At 57.2% G+C, this 19,814-nt stretch overlaps 1 protein-coding gene across 8 annotated transcripts; it reads right to left on the bottom strand.

The window, feature by feature from the left end:
• Nucleotides 1-264: 264 nt before the first annotated feature.
• TMEM175 (transmembrane protein 175) lies at nucleotides 265-19,692 on the bottom strand. 8 transcript variants are annotated; one of them, XM_064286108.1, is made up of 12 exons: nucleotides 19,464-19,692; nucleotides 18,943-19,143; nucleotides 16,430-16,592; nucleotides 16,161-16,199; nucleotides 9,807-9,904; nucleotides 8,272-8,323; nucleotides 7,713-7,748; nucleotides 6,830-6,913; nucleotides 5,973-6,137; nucleotides 3,565-3,643; nucleotides 3,112-3,247; nucleotides 265-1,299 (listed from the first exon to the last, which is right to left on the bottom strand). In XM_064286108.1, exons 3-12 carry the CDS (start codon nucleotides 16,559-16,561, stop codon nucleotides 627-629), a joined length of 1,494 nt encoding a protein of 497 aa, XP_064142178.1. In that variant the 5' UTR covers nucleotides 16,562-16,592; nucleotides 18,943-19,143; nucleotides 19,464-19,692; the 3' UTR covers nucleotides 265-626. The 8 variants fall into 8 exon arrangements, with proteins under 8 accessions (XP_064142178.1, XP_064142176.1, XP_064142177.1 ...); XM_064286106.1 differs by having other exon boundaries at nucleotides 19,552-19,692; XM_064286107.1 differs by having other exon boundaries at nucleotides 18,895-19,692.
• Nucleotides 19,693-19,814: the final 122 nt, after the last annotated feature.

Below are 19,814 nucleotides of genomic sequence, written 5' to 3'. Positions count from 1 at the left end.
CCTCTGCCTGAGCCTGTAGCTATTAAATTAGGGGACACTTAACCCTGTAGTCCAGGCAAAGGTGCCGGTGGTGTGAGCTGCAGGAGAAATGCCTGCCAGCTGGAGCAGGTATCCAAGGCCATGACCTGCACCCCCTCACCCACCCTGGGCTGAGGCTGGCTGGCCAGGGCCACACCCTCCCTCCAAGCCAGAGGCAAGACCCTGGAGAGCCACCCTGTCCTCAAGCCCAGCCACACCACTTCTTTCCATCTGGCTCCTCTCAGGTTAGTCAGAGACCAAGATAATCGTGTTGGCGACGTGCCTTCTGGCCAAGGAGGAAAGCAGATACATAAATGCAACAGAACAAAAGTGAGGTTCCCTTGACGCTCCTGTCTGCAAAAATTCAGGGACAGGTTGAAGCCTCTGGAATATAGCAGACTGACCACTGGCCAGCCTGTCCCCAACATTCAGCTCCCCTGGCCCAGCCGTCCCGTCCTTCCATGTCACTCTCAGGCTGCAGGAGCGGATACAGGGGAGGGTGGCAAAGAGGGTCAGGAGCACAGCTTGCCCCATGGAGCAGGAGTCCAGGACAGAACGGGCAGGTGGGAAGGGCCTAATCTGGGCCCGGGAGGTGTGCTCCTTGGCCACTAACACGGAGCAGGGAGGAGCTGGGCCTGTGTGTCGGCTGCATCCTGGTCACTGGGCAGGGGGCCTACTGGCCGGATGAGGCCCCGGAGGGCCCAGAGGACGGCAAAGGCCAGGCGCAGGAGCAGGCGCAGGAGCAGGAAGGCAAAGGGCACGGTGACCTGCATGAGGTGGAAGATGGCCGTGCTGAAGCGGCGCAGGAAGCAGGTGGAGGCGAAGGCCAGCAGGCTCGCACAGGGGTAGAGGGCCAGCTTGGCAAACATGAGTGCGTGCTCCTGGCCACCGAAGCGAGCTGACGGGTGCAGGGCCTCCCGCTCGTGCAGCAGGGCCGCGGTCCATGTGGCGAACTGGAAGATGCTGGCGAAGAAGATGATAACGCAGCTGACGCGGATGCTCTCGAGCTCCTCGTGCGGCTGCTGCGCCAGCGCCGATGTCCGCTGGTAGGCCAGTGGCAGGCCGCCCACGAAGGCCAGCGCCAGCGTGTTGAGCAGGCCCATGGCCCGCGTGGCCCTGCGCACGTGCAGGAAGAGCGAGTGGTGGGCGAACCAGAGCAGGCCCACCGTGGCAAAGGAGCCGAAGTAGGCCAGGAATTGCGGCCCGAAGACGCCCAGGGCTGCAACGAGGCTGCCGTGGAACTGCTCCTCCACGTCCTTGGGCTCCGGGACGTTGTCCTCGCTGGGGACAGCAAACAGATGGTGTTGGCGCCAACCTCCCCGCAGGTCGCGTGGGGAGGCCCTGCCATGGTGCAGGTGGGCGCCTGGCTGGTGAGTGGCCACGGGCACCTCTCTGGCCCGGTCAGTGTGTCTCTCTGTGCACCTGCTTGGGCAGGCCCTGCCTCTGGGGCAAGGTGACCTGTGGGGGGTCTCTGCTCTCTGTTTCCACATCCCCTGTGGCTGCTCTCACAACCTGCCTCCAGATGGCATGGTCCCGGCAGACCTGTGGTTTTCACTCGGGGCGGGGGGGGGGGGGGTGCGGTCTGTGCAAATGCAGATTCCTGGGCCCTTGCCCAGGGTGGGACCAGGAGTGTGCATTGCCAGCAAGCGTCCATTTCCAGGCACCGCAGACCTGGCTGCACCTGCCCCGTGGAGAAGATCACTTAAACCATCGTTCGATGGAGCAAGTCAGAAAACCTGCAACTGGTTCCACTCAGCCATCCAGGTCAAAATGTATAAAATGTCTGCAACTATGTGCATCCACGGAGTGGACACGGACTGCAGTGTTTCTAAGCAGCCAGCACGGCACTCCATGTTCTCCAAAAAGCTGGACCACCTGCATGCAGGTGTTTGCCTCAGGGAGACCCTGGGTGCGGCGGGGGGGGGCTCGAGCTGGAGTGTGCCCTGAGGGCCTTCTGAAGCCTTGGGCCTGAAGCTCAGGTTTGAGGGGCGGCATGCAGGGAGGGGGATGCAGGCAGAGCTGGGGGAGGTGGCAGTGGCGACACCTCCACCAGCTCCCAGACCCCGTGGCGGCTTCGAAAGGGCACAAAGGGGAAACCTGGCCGGTGTGGGGGGCAGACTCCCTCCTAGGCTGAGGGAAGAACACGCCCCCTGGGAGCCCCTAACCAGGGGTAGGTCATCCAGCCAGAGTGGCCCTGGTTGTAGAGCAAAAGCAAGGCAGATCCTTCTGAATGTTTTTAAATCCAGACCTTAAAGATCCAGTACCGATGAGGATGTACTTTCATTTTTAAAAAACTCCACAAATCACAGACGTAAAAAGCTACCGAGGGAGACTCAGGGGCCTCAGACTATTAAATGATCAGATACCAAACCCGTTGCTGTCGAGTCGGTTTCGACTCAGCAACCCTACAGGACAGAGTAGGACTGCTCTGTAGGGTCCCCAGGGCTGTCGTCTTTATGGAAGCAGGCTGCTGTATCTTTCTCCTGAAGATATGGAATATAAAATCCGAGTGTTTCACCAACTAAACGAGCGTATGGAAACACGGCTAAGGGACAGAAGGCTACTAGGGAAGACAGATGATTTGGAAAAAAAAAAAACAGATAAAACATTTACAAATAAAAACGTGATAATTAAAAAGTAGAAATTTCACAGACGTAAAGTGGCGGATCAGGCTCCACGGGAGGGAAAACTGGAGGAGGAAGAATGTGGGCCCTGAAGATGTGACTCAGAAGATGCCAGGAGGGGACCGGGGAGGCTCTGCTGGTGGCTGTCTGGGAGGAGGTGAGGGAGGCGTCTCCCTGCACCCCCACCTGCCGGCCCTCTGGGCAGTGCTGTGCTCCCTGGGGGGGGCTGGACATATACTCTGAACTCAGGCCACCCGCTCCCATGGGGAGCCCTGGGCACCTGAGGGAGGGCAGAGCCTGAAAGGCTACCTCAGCCGCCTTTCTGGGTGGACGGTCGTCCCACTGTAGGCTGGCAGCCCACAGCTCAGAGCTGCTCACTTCAGATGAGGCAGGCTGTGGGTGAGCCCTGGTGGGGGAGGACCCAGGGCTGCCCTGCTTCCCACCCCAGCCTTTGTATGCCGGGTCCTACCAGATGTCCAAGATGAGGAGGGTGGCCACGATGGCATAGACGCCGTCGCTGAAGGCCTCCACGCGCTCCTTGCTGAGGGGCTCATGCAGGTCAAAAGTGAAGAACTCCAGGCTCTGGGCAGGTGGTTCCCCTGGGCCTGACATGAAAGGAGAAGGTGCTGTGTGGACAGCTCCACCACCTCCGTGCTCATCCCAAGAGGCTGGGCCCGCACCCTGTGGGCTGGGCTCCGAGGGGTGGTGTGGGGTGGGGAGGACATCCAGGTCGATCTGCCCAGAGCCAGCACTCAGCGCAACCTAGCCACTGAGGAGGGGCAGCCTTGGCCTCACCAAGTGTGCGAGCCTCTCTACGCTCAACGGTTCATGGACACAGCACGCTAGAGGCCCATGCAGTCACCTCCCTCCACTGGACCGCCCACCCGTGTCAGCCCCTCACAGACCAGCCTGCCCCACTTACCCAGGATCCTATCCTTGCACCAGCTGGCGGCCTTGCTGATGTAGGGAAGGAAGATGACCAACGCCATCAGCAGGTAAGACTGTGCACAGAGACACGGCAGCATTAACAGGGTGGGTCCCAGCCCCCACCCACCCAGGACCCACCAGGAATCCTACCTGGAAACGCTCTGCTTGGAAGGGAGGGACAGTTCAAAGAACAAAAGAAAAGGTAAATTGGACATTGTCAGAATGTGAAGCTCCCGCACATGAGAGCGCACTACCGGAGAGTGAGGGGAGAGCCCACAGGATGGGCCAGAATGTTTGCAAAACACGGATCTGATGAGGGCCTGACGATAGTAACCAGGTGCCGGAGACTCCAACTCATGGCACCATCATGCGTGTCAGAGCAAAACTATGCTCCACAAGGTTTCCGGTGGCTGATTTTTTGGAAGTAGGTCGCCAGGCCTTTTTACTGAGGTGCTTCTGGATGGACTCGAACCACCCACCTTTTAGTTAGCAGGCGAGCATACTAACCATTTGCACCACCCAGAAACTCCGGATAAGGGCCTAGTATGCAGAATTTATAGCTTGTAACTCAACAACAAAAAGACAAACGACGTAGGAAAGACAGGCCAAGGATGTCAACCGGCATTTCTCCAAAGAAAATCCACAAACGGCCAAGAACCATGTAAAAAGACACTCAACATCATTAATCGTTAGGGGAATGAGAATCAAAACCACAATGAGATACCACTTCGTACCCCCAGGACAGCTATTGTGAAAAAAAAAACCTCACAAAACAGAAAGCATTAGTGAGGATGTAGAGAAACTGGAATCCTGTGCGCGGCTGCTGGAGGTGCAGCCGCCGTGAAAACGTGGTGGTTCCTCCACAATGTACCCAGAATCGCCATCTGACCCGGCAGTTCGCTTCCAGGTAGGCACCCGAGAGGCCTGAAAGCAGGGACTCGGGGCCTTGTGCACGGGTTCATCGCAGCACTGTTTACGGTAGCCAAAAGGCGAAAACAGCCCCAGTGGCCGTCAACTCGGGGGCGGCAGCTTTTTGTCTACCTGCAGGCCCGGTGAGGAAACAACGTTCCATGCCTGCGCAAATCAGCCGTTTGCAAACACGTGGGGACGAGCAGACCTCGGCTTTTTCTGCTCAGCTGCCCTGGCTCTCCCTAAGCTGTGCTGGCGGACCTGACAGAGCTGGGAGCTTTGAGGTGAGACTGCCCTGGGCCTGCCGTTCTCAGGGCAGGTGCACGCTGCGTGCTCATCCCTTCGTTTCTGTGGCACTCACGCGGTACTGGGCCTGTTGCCGTTGAGTCGACGCTACAGGACACAGTAGAACTGCACCACAGGGTTTCCAAGGAGCAGCCGGTGGATTTGAACTGCCAACCTTTTGGTTAGCAGCTGAGCTCTTAACCCCTGCACCACCAGGGGCCACTCTCATGGCAAGCATCCACTTTAGCCCACCTCCCCTCATCACTGAGCATGGCAGTCCCTCATCCTGTGCGGTGGCTCCCGCCACTTGGGCCTCCTGTCAACAGCGGGGTCTTCCCTTTGTCTCAGTTTTTTCTCCTTCTCCAGGTCCTTCTTCTGATTCTGGAACCTTCCTTTCGTTCCCTCCTCTTTCATAGTGACTCACTGTCCACGTGTATTTCTAGCACAGGCAGAGCTCACCTGCCTGTACTCCCCTACCCCCTGTGCTGACCCTGGGCTGGTCAGTTCCTCTGGCTGCTATGGCCACCCGCCCTCCCCCCCCCCGCCACTGTCAGAGGCAACGGCTGCTCTGACCACTCCACCACCAGCTGTGTATGTGGTCCTGGTGCCCTCTGTGCAGGCTGCTCTGACCACTCCACCACCAGCTGTGTGTGTGTGTGTCCTCCTGGCACACCTGCACATAGGTTCCTCTTTCTTGACTCTCCTGGTGTCCTTGTTTTCTGTTCTAGTCCCTTTACAGCTTCACCAGTCTCGGGGTCAACACTGGATGAGTCCTGCTTTGTCTGGGAAAAGGGAACTGATGCCCCTCTCCTCTAAGCAGGTTCATTTCTTTGCTCCGGGTACTCACAGGCCTCCAGAAGCAGGAACCGCAGTTCCTCACTCTGTGCCAAGTGGCGTCAGCACTGGGGGTCCTGGGGGTCTTCAGATGGAGCAGCCCTGACCTGCCAATTGTCTGTCTGCCACCCCTGAATATCTGTAGAGCGGGTGGGCCTGTCCCCAAGGGTCCCGACGCCCATGCCCCTGTACCCAGGTCCCCACGCCCTGGTCCCCACGCCCAGGCCCCCACACCCTGGTCCCCATGCCCAGTCCCCCACACCCAGGCCCCCACGCCCAGGCCCCCACGCCTGACAGTGTCCCTGGGACAGCTCCTCCTCTGGTGAGCCCCCTCAGCCCGTGCCTGCAGCACCTTCCTAGCAGTAGGAGACTCACCACAGGGAAGAAGAACAGGGAGAAGAGGGCAGCAGCGAAGCACAGGGCAGGACCACGGAGGACGAGGCCCAGGATGTGCTGCCGGAAGGCGGCTTTGTGGGCGGAGCACGCGATCTGTTGGTTCAGGAGGTGCGGGTAGTGAAATGCATACCCCACAATCACCGCCTGTGGGAAGAAGCTAGCTGCAGAGCCTGACAGCCCACCACCCAGTGCCCCCACTTCCTCTACCCACACGTGCCTGGAGAAGTTGGCACCTTGGGTGCTCCTGGCAGCCCGGGGCTTTCCTGTGGGGCAGAGAGGGTGGAAAGGGGCCCCCAATCTGGTTCTGAGGCCTGCATGTGGGGTCTCAGGGGTCTTGCTAAGCCACCTTCCTCCATGTGCTCACCCCGGCAGGAGCCCGGAGCTCTGCGTGTGTGGTGGGCCTCCCTGTGCACCTGGAGACCCCAGACCATCCCAGTTTACCCTCCCGACGCCCCCACAGGATGCATCTCCAGGTGGACCCCTCTGCATGCTACGGCAGGGGCACCCTACCATCCCTGCTTCACCTGCTATTCTGCTTGGCTTACAGCAGGTGCCACAGTCTATGTGGGCACATATGGGGAACGTGGGCTCCACCAGGGCAGGAATGCATGGGGAGACCGGCAGACCCGGGCATCTGACCTGCGCAGCTGTGGTGGTAAGCGCGCGCACACGCTCACGTGCACACTCACACAGAACGCAAACTGGGCCTTCTACCTGATTGAGTCTGATGGTGATTACATACTCATTCACACGCAGGAATGCACACACACACACACGCAGGAATGCGCACACATGCACACGCACACACACACACGGCGCAGACCTGGGCCTCCTACCTGAGCAAGCCCGATAGTGATCACGCACGCACAGAACAAGAAGATACCCAGAGGCACGTCAGGGAAGGTCACCATTAAGGAAAACTGCAGGGCAGAAAGGAAAACTGCAAGGCTTTGGGAAAGGGAAGTGGGGAGCAAGTGAGCCTCCCAGCCTCCCTGTCTCGGGCTGTGCACTTTTTAGCTGCAATGCTGCCACAACGTGGGGACACCAGGCCACCGGGGTCCCTGGACAGATGCTCACTAGGCAGCCAGAGCTCGGGGAGGGACAGAGGGAGTGTCTGTAGGGATGGGACAGGGTCTGTGTGGGGAGGAGAGCTGCTGGCCTCTGTGCACACCTCCTTCCAGGGGAGCCAATTCCACTAAATGCTTTAGGCCTTTCAAGAGGAACTATCACTAAATTCCCCAAGCACCCCCATCCCCAATACCGGGCGAAGCACAGCCCTGTGCCCTTGGACCAGCGCTGTCCATCCGAATCAGGGCTTTAGGCTAGCACAGGCGTGAGCAGTGGCAGGTAAGTGGGCCCAGGCACTGGGGGGTAAGCCTGGGGCAGCAGAGGGCTGTGGGCTCAGGGGCCAGGTGGTAAGCTCCTCCTTATGAGTCCCTCCCCAGCCCAAGCCCTGTGGTCTCTGCCCAGAAGCTCCTAGAAGCCCCGCCTCCTACCTCGAGAGCCCCCACTCCCTTCTCTCAGGCATCCCTGACTGCTAGCTCCGAGGGACCCTGATCTCTCTCTCTCCCACACAGCGAGGACTCCCCCTTCTCCTGGGTTGGTCTGAGAGTCCCAAGGGTGGGTGTCTCAGGTTCTGAGTCGTTGCACCTGGTGGAGGACGGGTTAGAGCCTGGGGTGGGTTTAGGGGAAGCCTTCTAGGAACAGGACGTTACTCACTGTGTAGGGCAGGAAAGTGATGGTCATCATGCAGGCCTGGAAGGAAGGAAGGCAGGCCCCTCCAGGCCACTGCGCAGAGCCCTGGAGGCCACGCAGAGCCAGACAGGCCGGGGCTGGCAAATGTCAGTCTGACGCCACCATCCACCCCCCTAAACCCAATCAGATAGGAGAGGGAGGGCGCATCTTTCCAGCCTCTTCACACCTGGAGGCCAGGCAGCAGCAAATGCGGCTCACACTTGAGTCTCTGTTTACACCCGAGCGCTCCCAATGACCCGGGTGCCCCAGACACCCTACACAGCCAATCCCCCTGCGTGCCCCTAACGCCTTGGGCGCCCCCGACACCAAGCATGCCCGAGGCCCCTCGTATCCCTGCTGCCCCACGTTTGTTTGGGCTGGAGGCCCAAGAGGGGAGGCGTGTCTGAGGAGCTCCTAGACATGATCCAGACTCTGGCCCCGCTGAACCTCTGAGCAGCGCAGGAAGCGAGCCTGCTGCCTTTCACTCCTCCTTGGAAGGTTACAGTGACAAAATCATGTTCCACAAACGACAGGAAAAACTCACCAAGTTGAGCAAGGCAAGTATATCATCTATTTTCCCAATGACCTGGAACAGTCTACACAATTTAATGGAGAAAAAAACAACGGATAAGATGTGTCGTCAGTTAAACACAGTCCTAATGAAATACACGCACGTTCCCCAGCATCTTCTCATTAAAACATCATTTAAAAATGTTATTTGTTTTGAAACTTAAGAAATACTGAAAATGCACAGAAGGAAATAGCGACAGCACAGATTAACGCTCCCTAGAAATAACCGCCGTTAATGCTTTCACACACTTCTCCCGTCAGGTGTCTCCTAACTGAGGCTCGCTGCTTTAAACGGACTCAGGACAACGTGCAGGACACATGTATGTGATTTCAACGTGTTGGAGCAGACTTGCTACTGACTGCCACGCCGAAGCCGGCCGGCCCAGCTCTGCCTCCCAAGCTCTGTCCTCTCCCCCCGTGTCTGGCTGTCAGGGGCAGGCCTGTCCCGAGAGGGAAGGGCTGGCTGTGGGGTCCCATGGCAGGGAGCACCCTCCAGGAGGCTGGGCACCCCAACTGGGAGGGCTGCACCTCTAAGTCGAACATCCTGGACACATCTTCTCCAGAAGGCTGAGCTCCATCATGCAACAAACAAAGCTGTGTTTCCCCACTGCCTTTCCTGTCCACCTTTGGGGACAGCATACATCACACCTGTTGGAACTATCACTTATGGAGAGACAGTTCGTACCAACACAGCAGACTTCAACAGAACTGAACACGGAACTCTGCACGTTGACAGGAAGCGGAAGCAGGGCACTCAGGACCAGCTCGGGGAGTGGGACACAAAAATCCCCCTCCTAGCTCGGGTTCACTCCAGCCCAACAATGCAGCCCTGGAAGCCCTGGGCTGTGTGTGAATGGGCCGTGCAGGGCGAGCGCTGTTGCTATGGGCTGTGACTCCAGGGAGGGGAACAGCAGGTGGTAGTTACTGAGACGTGATGTGTGCTGACAGTTCCCAGCCCTATCTGCCCTGCCTTGCCCAATTCTCCCGGAAGTTCTAGGAGATGGCAATCCGGCTGCCCTGTGTTACATACAGAGCAAGCTGGCAGGTGGCAGTGCTGGGAGCCCGGCCTGGTTTGTCCAGCCCAGACTCAGCAATGCTTGCTGCCTCCTGATGCCTGTGCCAGCGTGCAAGGAGGGTGGCCACACGGCCAACTAATCCTCTCCTCCCTCCCTCCCAATGGCCACATGCCTACCTCGTCTACCCTCCTGATGGCCATGTGCCCACCTTGTCCTCTGAGACACTGGGGTGGCATGTCACCTGGTCTCTGCACACATCCCTGGCACCGTGCCACAAGCGTTCGGTCCCAGCTGATGCAGTGACTACGGTGGCTCAGCGAGATCTCAGGTCTGCTGTCCTGGCTGACATGGTGACTGGGGTGGCTCAGCGAGGTCAGGGACCACGCTGCTCCTCAAGCCGTATCCCCAGCACCCACACAACACCTGCCACACAACCCCCAAAAATAATCAAGGTGTTTTGACTTCAGCACCTGGAAAGCACCACCCACTGTACCTGATGTGTGCCGTCCACGCCACAGTCACGAGCAGAAACGTCATCAGGTAAACAGCAATTTTGGTTGCTAGAAGCTTCCGCATGCTTGTGTCAAACTGCTGAATAAAGAAGAGCATTGCCCTCAGAGGGGGCCACCCTCAGCTCAGCAGCAGCTGCTTTGCTGGGGTACTGCCATGGGCCCTCCAGGAGACTCCAGCAGGAAACCCCAGGCGGAGGCCTGTGAAGGTCAGGGTGCGCCCACAGCACCGCACTCCTGGCCTTGCCTGTGCTGTGGCCCGAGCAGACCCTGGGTGCCCGCTCCTTGTCCTGGTTCAGACCCCTGCCCCCGGGTTGCTATGAGAGGGGCCGCCCCTGCCCCCTCCCCTGCGTGCTGTGGTTTTCCTTCTGTACACTACCACCACGTGACCAGATGTGAGTGGTGTGCCCCATGCCAGCTCTGCGGGGGCCTGGCAAAGAGCAGGTCCTTGATGAAGATGCTCGAGTGAGCCGAGGGCAGCGCTCGGATGGCGGGGCTGTGGCCTCGTCTGATGCCTCCCTTCCCTGTCAGCTCAGGCAAGCCTCTTGCGCCCCCCACCCCATGACAGATGGTTCAGATAATGACCCACAGTGGGGGAAGCAGGGCAGAGGGTGATCCCAGGGTGTACTAAGGAACAATTGTTATGTGGTTAGCTGCCACTGTGTCGGCTCCAAAGCATGATGACTTTACGTACGACAAAACCCAACACTGCCTGGTCGTGTCACCATTTTGGCTACTGTGCCCATCTGAGGTCTCCCTCACCCTTGCTGGCCCTCCTCCAGCAGCTGATCCCTCCTGTTAACCTGTCCAAGCCAGCAAGCTGGGCGATGTTCTGCTGTGATCCGTAGGGTGGTCACTGACTACTTTTTGGAAGTAGCCTTTCTTCCTGGTCTGCTTAGCCCGGAAGCGCCAGTGACCTGCTCACCACGAGTGACCCTGCTGCTATTTGAAGTACCTGTGGCCTAGCTTCCAGCACTACGGCAACATGCCAATGAATGATGACAGGAAACAAAAAGCGTGATCAGTCTCACCAAAAAGATTCAAAGAAAAGAGGAGAGAAAATCACCATGCACAAAATACAAACACCTGGCATTGGAACACCGAGGTGGGGAGGTGGTGGGCTCCCTCTTCCTGCTGCTGACAGACACTCTGCTTCCACCCCTCAGCTTCCAACCAAAGAATGGGAGAAAGTACTTGGAGGGGGAAGCCGCCCTCCTACCTCCTCCACTGAGGAGGACGAGCCCAGCAGGTCTTCTCCCTGCACCACCGTGAGGCAGCCCTGCATCCACTGGGTTAGTCTGGATGTGTGAGCAGGAGAAGGGCCAGGGGCAGACGCCCTCAGGACCAGCGAGGCCGCCTGGCCCGCCAAACTCTCATCACACAAGTAGGAAGGGCACAGTCAGAGCTCTTGTCAGCTCTGGTTCTCGTGACACACTTGAGATGGGGCCGTTAAACAGCCCCTGGCCAAGCCACTGTCATCTGCTGCCTGGATTTCAGCAAAGGCTGCCTACCTGGGTCTCCGACAAGGCAGGCAGCGTGAAGCCTCCCCACAAAGCTCAGGTACAACCCATCTCGTCTCAGCTTAACGTCCTCCAAGAGCCCTGGTCAGTCTGAGTAAAAACCAACGTCCAAGTACAACCCATCTCATCTCAGCTCAGTGTCCTCCAAGAGCCCTGGTCAGTCTGAGTAAAAACCAACATCCAGGTACAACCCACCTCGTCTCACTCAGCTCAACGTCTCCAGGGGGTCAGTCTGAGTAAAAAACCAACGTTCAGGTACAACCCACCTCGTCTCACTCAGCTCAACGTCTCCAGGGGGTCAGTCTGAGTAAAAAACCAACGTCCAGGTACAACCCACCTCGTCTCACTCAGCTCAACGTCTCCAGGGGGTCAGTCTGAGTAAAAAAGCCAACGTCCAGGTACAACCCACCTCGTCTCACTCAGCTCAACGTCTCCAGGGGGTAAGTCTGAGTAAAAACCAACATTCAGGTACAACCCACCTCGTCTCACTCAGCTCAACGTCTCCAGGGGGTCAGTCTGAGTAAAAAACCAACGTCCAGGTACAACCCACCTTGTCTCACTCAGCTCAACGTCTCCAGGGGGTCAGTCTGAGTAAAAACCAACATCCAGGTACAACCCACCTCGTCTCACTCAGCTCTACGTCTCCAGGGGGTCAGTCTGAGTGAAACACCAACGTCCAGGTACAACCCGTCTCATCTCAGCTTGATGCCCTCCAACAGCCCTAGTCAGTCTGTGTAAAAGCCAGTGTCCCTGTGATTGCGTCCTGTCACACTACGGGGACACACTGTCTCCCAGGGCCCCTGCACTGGCCTTCCTGCTGCCCCATGGAACGTTCTTTTCCTGAGAGGGCACTTCCCCCGGGCCGCCTGCTCCTCCCAGTGGAGACTGGACGCAGTTCTTCTGTGTGGCTGTCCCTGGTCTTCCTGTGGACAACAGTGGGTCAGCGGCCCCCAGCACCCCGCCCTGCGGCCGCCGGCCTGCCCTCCAGGCTTGCCCACTGAAACAGCAGCTCCCTGAGAACAGGGATTCTTGCGTGCTGTTCAACGCGTCGCTTTGAGGACTAAGGTGCCCCGACCCAGGCCACGGTCTTTTCAATCGCCTGATGTACATACAAAAGAAGGACAATGAAAAAAGACAGAAGAATTGACGCATCTGAACTGGGGTGTTGGCACAGAATGTTGAATGGACTGCGGGAAGAACAAGAGTCTGTCTGAGAAGAAATATGATCAGAACACTCCCCAGAAAAGAGGATGGTGAGACTGTGACTTGCTTACCTGGGACACATCAACAGGAAAGACCAATGGCTAGAAAAGGACGTTGTGCTTGGTAAAGTAGAGGGTCATCGAAAACGAGGGAAACCCTCTGTGAGATGGGTTGACACGGGGCTGCGACAATGGACTCAAACGTAGCAACGGCCATGGAGATGGTGTGGGACCATGGGGCATCTTCTTCTGGTGTACATAAGGTTGCCAAGAGTCAGAGGTGACTGGACGGCAGCTAACAACATGTGTCCAGGACTCGGAACAGTGACCACTAAGGGCCCTCAGTGACCATCTGCTAATGAGTAAACAAGGAGCAGCAGAGGGCGCATACAGCACGTTGCCTGGACAACCAATTGCAAAATAACATGAAAAAAGGCATACCGGAAGTGCATGTGAGATCGGAGACACAACCTGGGCCTGCCAGAGCCCCCTTCACTGTGCACCCCAGCCATGCCCTCAACGGGCCCACAGGCACAAGGGAGACGCAGGGAGGGACAACACGAAGACCTTACCCTTGAAATCGTGAGAAGGGACCTTGTGGTTCCTGAACCAAAACTCCAGATAGAAAACCAACTGCTCTACTGTCTTCATCGGTTCTTTACTGGCCCGTAGGCCTGTCTTGGGAGCCCAATGCTTCAGCTACTTCAGACGTCTTCCGCTGAGAGAGCCCCTGTTGGCATCACTGCATTTTCAGCCTTCACTGGCTTCCGTGTTGTTTTTCACAAAACGGAACAAGGACAGCCCCATCAGCCCACTCTGTAAGGAGGTGCTCATCACTCCAACAGGCTCCTGACGAAGCACACAGGCTTTTAATTCTTCCCATGACCAGGCCAATTTCAGTGGACTGTCTTCTCTGAACAAGTTTCCACAGAGCACAGGAAACTTGCTCTGAGCTCAGAGCGCTCTCTGTGAACCAACTAGGATAGGCAGACAAAAGACTATGCGATAAAAGTTCTATCTCCAAAAAGATGATAAGGAAGTTTGTGAGCTTTAGCCCTGAAGGGCTTTCTTAGCTCTAACTACTAACCAAGCCCCATGTGCCTTTTCACGTTATATCCGGGGCACCTAACGCCGGCCTACGACCATGCTGGCCATCCTGACGGTGAGGGTCCTGTGGCCAGAACCTCCGCGCTCTGCTGGTACTGGATACACCTCTACGTCATGGGCCCTTTGGGAAGGCCCCTGCTCCTCAGCAGGCAGCAGCTGGAATGCGGCTTCCCAAGCAGTCCCTGGCAGCACCTTCTCTTGGCAGCCAGGCCCCCTCTGGGGCGGGGCAGGAGCTGGTCTGGAACAACAGAACTTAGAACGAATGACCCTGTATCGTACTTCCTGTCGGTGCTGCGGGGAGCCTCGAGCACTGGGCCCGGTGGCTTTCCTGTGTGCCCGGTGGGCTCCACCTTGCATTCGGATTTCTCATCAAAATTCCTTGAAAAATACTGCTGTCACCTTCCACAGATGGAAACACCAAAGTTAACGCAGCTCATGCCACCTGCCAGCGTCACCCAGGCATAAGGGGCTGGGACCAGAGCCCAGGCCTTCGAAGACCTCAGGTGCTCAAGGCTGCTGGCTTGGCTTTGAGCATGCCCGCTTCTTCACACCTCCGCACCACAGCACTCAGGGCCGGGTGATGATGCTGGCACTCACGAGCCAGAACACTTCATGACACACACACGAGTGTGCTCACACACATGCATATACACGCACACACACGTGATCACACGTATGCACACAGATGCACACACGTGTGCATTCACTTGAATTCACACATGTGCACAGCTGTCCGGGGATTTCCAAATGTCTTCAGAAATCATGTTCTGCTTCTAAGATGCTAGGTGATGCAACTGAACTTAGAAAAGTTCCAATAAAGCCAACTGTAAATGGAAACGTTTTAAAAACTCCACCTGCCCGCCAGCCTCTACGATAAAGACCCACACGTTCCCTACAGGTGCAGGTGGAGGTGTCCCCCCTCCCCCCCAGACCCGTGGGGCGTGCTGTGCCACCTGCCCACAGTGTGCACCCACTGAGGACCGACCACGCAGGCGCTGCTTTCCCGCCCCAGGGAGCTCACCTCATGGAGGAACACAACTCCCGAGTGACCTCTGTCTAGAACCCAACCCTGGAGACAAAGACTGCACATCAACAAGGCGGCCACAGATGCGCTCTCACAGCCTTTGCTTTCTACGTGTCCTGTACGGCTCAGCACAAGGGAGCTGCCTGCATTCTTTGCTCATCCCGTGTGCCATGCCCCAGGCCTGTGTCACATCACAGCTTCTCTGGGAACTGCTATTAGGCTGGCCTGGGAGCCCCCACAGCCCCGGACCGTGGCCATGCGGTGCAACGGGTTCCTGTATGTGGCCCTTTGCCTCTGTTCTTCCGAAAAATCAGCTAGAGATTTTTCTCCTATGCCCTGAGGTGCTACCTTTGCCCTGCTTTCTATCCCAGATGATTTGTTACCTTCCTCCCAGTTGATTGACATGTCCTGGATAAGTTGTAACCAACTTGGTTTGATACTTTTTTTTGGCCCTGGGCTGCCGCCTACCCTGTGACTGGCCTTTTTACACACCTTGCAGGGATTGGTCAATATGCCTACGCAAACGAAGTGATTATAGACCATAAAAACAAAGTTACTACAGTCTACTATGCAAATAAAATACCAAGAGCCTACCAAAAGAGGATTGGTCAGTTCATGGCTCTGGTGGGAGGGCCATGCCTTGAAATTAACTAGGCGGTTGTACACTGAAGCAGTCAACCTCACAGAGGTTAGTCAGACAGAAACAAGCAGCAGGAAGAAGCAGAGAGAGAAGGCAAGAAACCTCCTAAAGGAGCTGTAACGTGGGTCAAGGGCTGTAATACTGAAGGTGGAGACAGACAGCAGGGCCAGGAGGAGCCTGTCCTGAGGGGGTGAACAAGAGGCTTACATGGCTGAGGTCCTGAGAGAGCTGTTCTGCACTGAAGAAGACTCTACCTACGTGCTTCCTGATCCAGAGTTGTACCGTGCTTCGTAACAAACCACTTAACTGAAGGATGATCTGTGAGTTCTGTGTGGCCATTTCAACAGATTATGGAACCCAGGAGAGAAGCAGAGACTATCAAGGGAGGGACAGCTGGTGTCAGAATTGGTAAAGAGGTTGGAGAGTGGAGGTGGGTCTGACCTCCACCTCACAAGGATCAGCTTTGGGCTGCTCTTGGTCATTATCCCTCCTCAAGTCAGACAGCTTTGGACACTATAATTACTGCCACGATTTTATAGGCCACCCCCTTCCCTTGTGACAGTGGGCCTGGGTCTGGCACACGACCCACCAGGACAGGGGCTGAGGGTGGTGATGACACTGAGGGAAAAAGCACCAGCCCCCTCGTCCTGTCCCTCCGGATGAGGTGCGTACCCGAGTGGGGGTTCCCCTCAGGCCCCTGTGCCTCTGAAGACATATGGGACAGGCTTGTCTGACCCAAAGCAGTCCTGGGTCCCCCAAATGGAACCAGGTCAGAGACCAATCATGGCCAGGTCTCTGGACCCTCACCACCAGAGGCTACGTAGAGGACAGTGGTTCTTAAGTACCTCTTCCGGGTAGATCTTCGTGTGGGTCACAGGCAGGATCTGCGAGAGCAAAGAGACAAGAAGCATTTCTGGGGCTTGCATCAACCTCTCTAACCCCAGCACTGTCCAGGACTCTGGCCAGCATGGGGCTGTCCCGTGAGCTGCCTGAGGGTCCCAGAATGCTGCAGAGACCTGGGTTGGGGTCTAAGGTGGGCTGCTTCAACAGGGCATGGCTGGGGTGAGCTGGGGCCTGCTGTACGCCAGGAGATCAGGGCAGCCCCCACACTGACCATGACAGTGGCAATGATGGACAGCAGCGCATCACTGAAGCTCAGCATGCGGTGGGAGGACTGGAGCCCATCGCCGGCATCCTCGTCCCCCTGCACATCCAGCGATGGCTCTGGGGTCTGAAGCCCAGCCATGGTGGGGCTGCTGCCCAGCAAACACGCAGGCCTGGAAGGAAACATGCAGAGCTGAGAGAGAGGGGCACTCGATTCCTGCTCTGTCACCCTGGTGAGGGCTGGGGCGGTGGGGCCGGGAGGGGAGCAGCTATCCTGGGCCGGGGCTCTGCTGTAGCTGAACTGCCCTGGCCTCTTCCCTCCTATCTCCTAGCCTCTGGGCTAAGGTGACAGCAGTGTCAGGCTCCTCCCCCGCCCTGTCCCTGTTGGGCCCTGTGATCTGAGCAGGGACAAGCTCCCTGTACCTCAACTTCCGCCTGAGGAGACAGAAGCAGGGGAGGCACACGGGACATCGTGAGTGCATGTGCACAGTGTTACCATGCTTGTTACCGACCAGGGAAGCAACCCAAACCGACTCTGCTGCTCTTAGATGCGTTCATCTTAAATGTGGGAGAAAGGAGCAGGGGTGCCCTATCGACCCCGGTTCACAAAGGGCCTCGGGGTAGCCTGGATGCTCTGTGTGCACCTTCCTGCAGCATTTCCCATAAGGGGCCGCACTCTAACTGTGGGCTTTGGGGAAATCGAGGCACTGCACCACGAAGCAGCTCCGACACCTGGTCCCCACGCCAGCGCAGGGCTTTCTCGAGCCTTCCACTGGCAGCAGGTGTCCTGAGTGTCAGCCCACCTGTGGGAGCCAGGCTGGGCTGCTACTGGGGCCGAGATGCAGACCCAGAGATAGGTTAGCCCCCTGGGCCTGGCTCTCTTAGCACAGGGCTCTCTGGACCAGCACCATGACAACTTTGTTGAAGAAGGAAGGACGCAACAGGTCCTTTGACAAGAAACTGAGGTTCTGAGAGGCCAGGCTACCTGCCCAAGGTCATAGAACTCTGAACTCAGTTCTCTTCCCACAGATGTGGTCACCAGGGCGAGCCCCGCTCCACCCTGGCACAGACATGGTAACCAGAGTGAGCCTTCCCCCCACAGATGTGGTCACCAGGGTGAGCTCTTCCCCAAAGACATGGCCACCATGGAACAAGCCCCTCCTCAGACATGGTTGCTGGGGTAAGCCCCACCCCCCCAGACATGGTCACCATACAGCAAGCCCCTCCACAGACATGGTCACCACAGGATGAGCCTCCCCCACACTGGGGCAATCCCCCCAACCCCAGACGCGTCACAGGGAAAGCCACCCACAGATATGGTCACCAGAGCAAGCCTCCCCCCACAGACGTGGTCATCAGGGCAAGCCCCTTTATATAGTCCTCCCTTGCCCACTTGGGCAGTGGCAGTTATCTGTGCCAGCCCAGCCTTGGCTAAGTGCACCTTCTCTCTTAGTTGGCACTTATGTTATCACTGGGGCAGGTCTATAAAGTCCTGGGGTACGAGGGACAAACCCAGCTTCTACATTACATTCCAGGTTGGAAGAGTAGGAAGGTACCCCTTGTGACATCTACCTGAACCCCACCTGTCTCCAAGCACAGATTCTGTGAGCACCCACAAGGTGCTGTGGCAGCCAGTGTTCAGTAGAGCTCAGTATACAGTTTTCCCAAGGGGCTCAACTACACTGGAGCACAGGAAGCGAGTGCTCCTGACAGAGATAAGGGGGCAGAGGGGACTATAGGAATGCCGGTGAGGGTGCTGTGAAACTCCACAGTGAAAGACGTCAGAGGCCCGAGGCTGGAGAGATTGTGAAAGAAGTTTCTAGAGGCCTGAAGTTCTCGGGGCGGGGGGGGGGGAGGTTAAGATGCTGATTTTAGCTTTTGGATCCATTTTTAAGAATCAACAAAGACTCTGTAAGAGGGGTTGCAACCTCAAATGCCTACGGTAGCCAGGCAGGTGGCATAAAGTGAGCCAGGTAGGGTCTGCGAGCCACTGACCATGTCCCACCTGGAAGGAGCTACTGTTAGCTATTGTCAGATCAGCCTCCATTGTGACTACAGTGTTTTCATTGGCTGAAATTTTGGAACTAAACCACCAGGCCTTTCTTCCTTGTCTTAGTCTGGAAGCTCTGCTGAAACCTGTTCAGCATCATAGCAGCACACAAGCCTCCGCTGTGCTCAAGGTGCATCAAAAAGCATTGGCCAGGAGTAACCTGAGTTTCCAGCCTGAAAGGCAACTGGTGACACACAGGATTATGGGTCCAACACTGCCTGATTTGATTTCCCTACAGAAGTGGGAAAACCGGATTTTTAAAACTTAAATTCCCCATCCTTTAAACGTTAGCAACTAATTCACTTTTACAAACCACAGTACAGGCCAAAAACCCCACAAAACCAAGAGCGAAATCTCTGAGCCCATTTGCTCTCCTTCCTCTAACCACAAGTCACCCTTTCACCCCCCAAATGCTCATCACGAACCCTTCCAACTGCTCCTTGAGAAACTTGCTTTTGCCTGCAAAGTGTCACCTTGTGGACGGGCCTCGTGGTCACAGGGGCAGCTCTGGCAGGGTTGTGGTTGCCCAGGGTGGCTCCAAGATTATCGGTCACTGCCCTGGCCCAGGCTACGATCTTCCTCCACCTCGAAGCTGCCCGGGTGCTGGGGCCGGGTGAGCAAATTAACGTCGGAGCGTCGGCAGAGCGACTGAGCTTACGCACTAAACTACATGTCTATGAAGCAAAGATTAAAACGGTGAGTGCTTAATGCATACTAACTCCTCACGCCAACTCTTCCAGGTGGGAGCTGTTCGCTTCCCCACTTCGCAAGCGAGGTGCCATGGGGGGGGGGGGGCATGGGTTCCACTCAGGGGATGGCGAAGAGCTTATTTCTACTGGAGTAACCTGAGGGTTCAATTAAAAAAAAAAAAAACCCACTGCCCTCCAGTCGATTCCGACTCATAGCGACCCTAAAGGACAGAGTAAAACTGCTCCGTAAGGCTGCCAAGGAGCGGCTGGTGGATTCGAGCTGCCGGTGGATTCGAGCTGCCAACCTTTTGCTTAGCAGCCGTAGCTCTTAGCCACTGCCCCACCAGGGCTCCAACCTGAAGATTTTAAGTTCCCGCAAAACGCGCAATTTACCGCCTGCAAAAGCCCAGTGGGGGACGGTTAGGAGCTGGGCGGGAGACCAGTCCACCTGGGCGACTCCCCGCGCGTCTCCGCGGCGGACAGCACAGCGCCGCGAGCTCCGCTACCCAAAGCTCGTCCCGTGACAGGCACCGCCGCGCATGCGCGCCCCGACCGGCGCCCCTACGCATGCGTGTCCACTCTGCGCGGCGGAAGTGAGGCGCCGGCGTGCTTCCGGCTCCGTGCGCAGCCGGGGGGCTGGGCCGCGACGCCACGTG

Source organism: Loxodonta africana, chromosome 5 (genome assembly GCF_030014295.1).
Source record: "Loxodonta africana isolate mLoxAfr1 chromosome 5, mLoxAfr1.hap2, whole genome shotgun sequence".
NCBI lineage: Eukaryota > Metazoa > Chordata > Mammalia > Proboscidea > Elephantidae > Loxodonta > Loxodonta africana.
The sequence above is the reverse complement of the archived record's forward strand: the minus strand, read 5'-3'. Positions and strand labels throughout refer to the sequence as shown.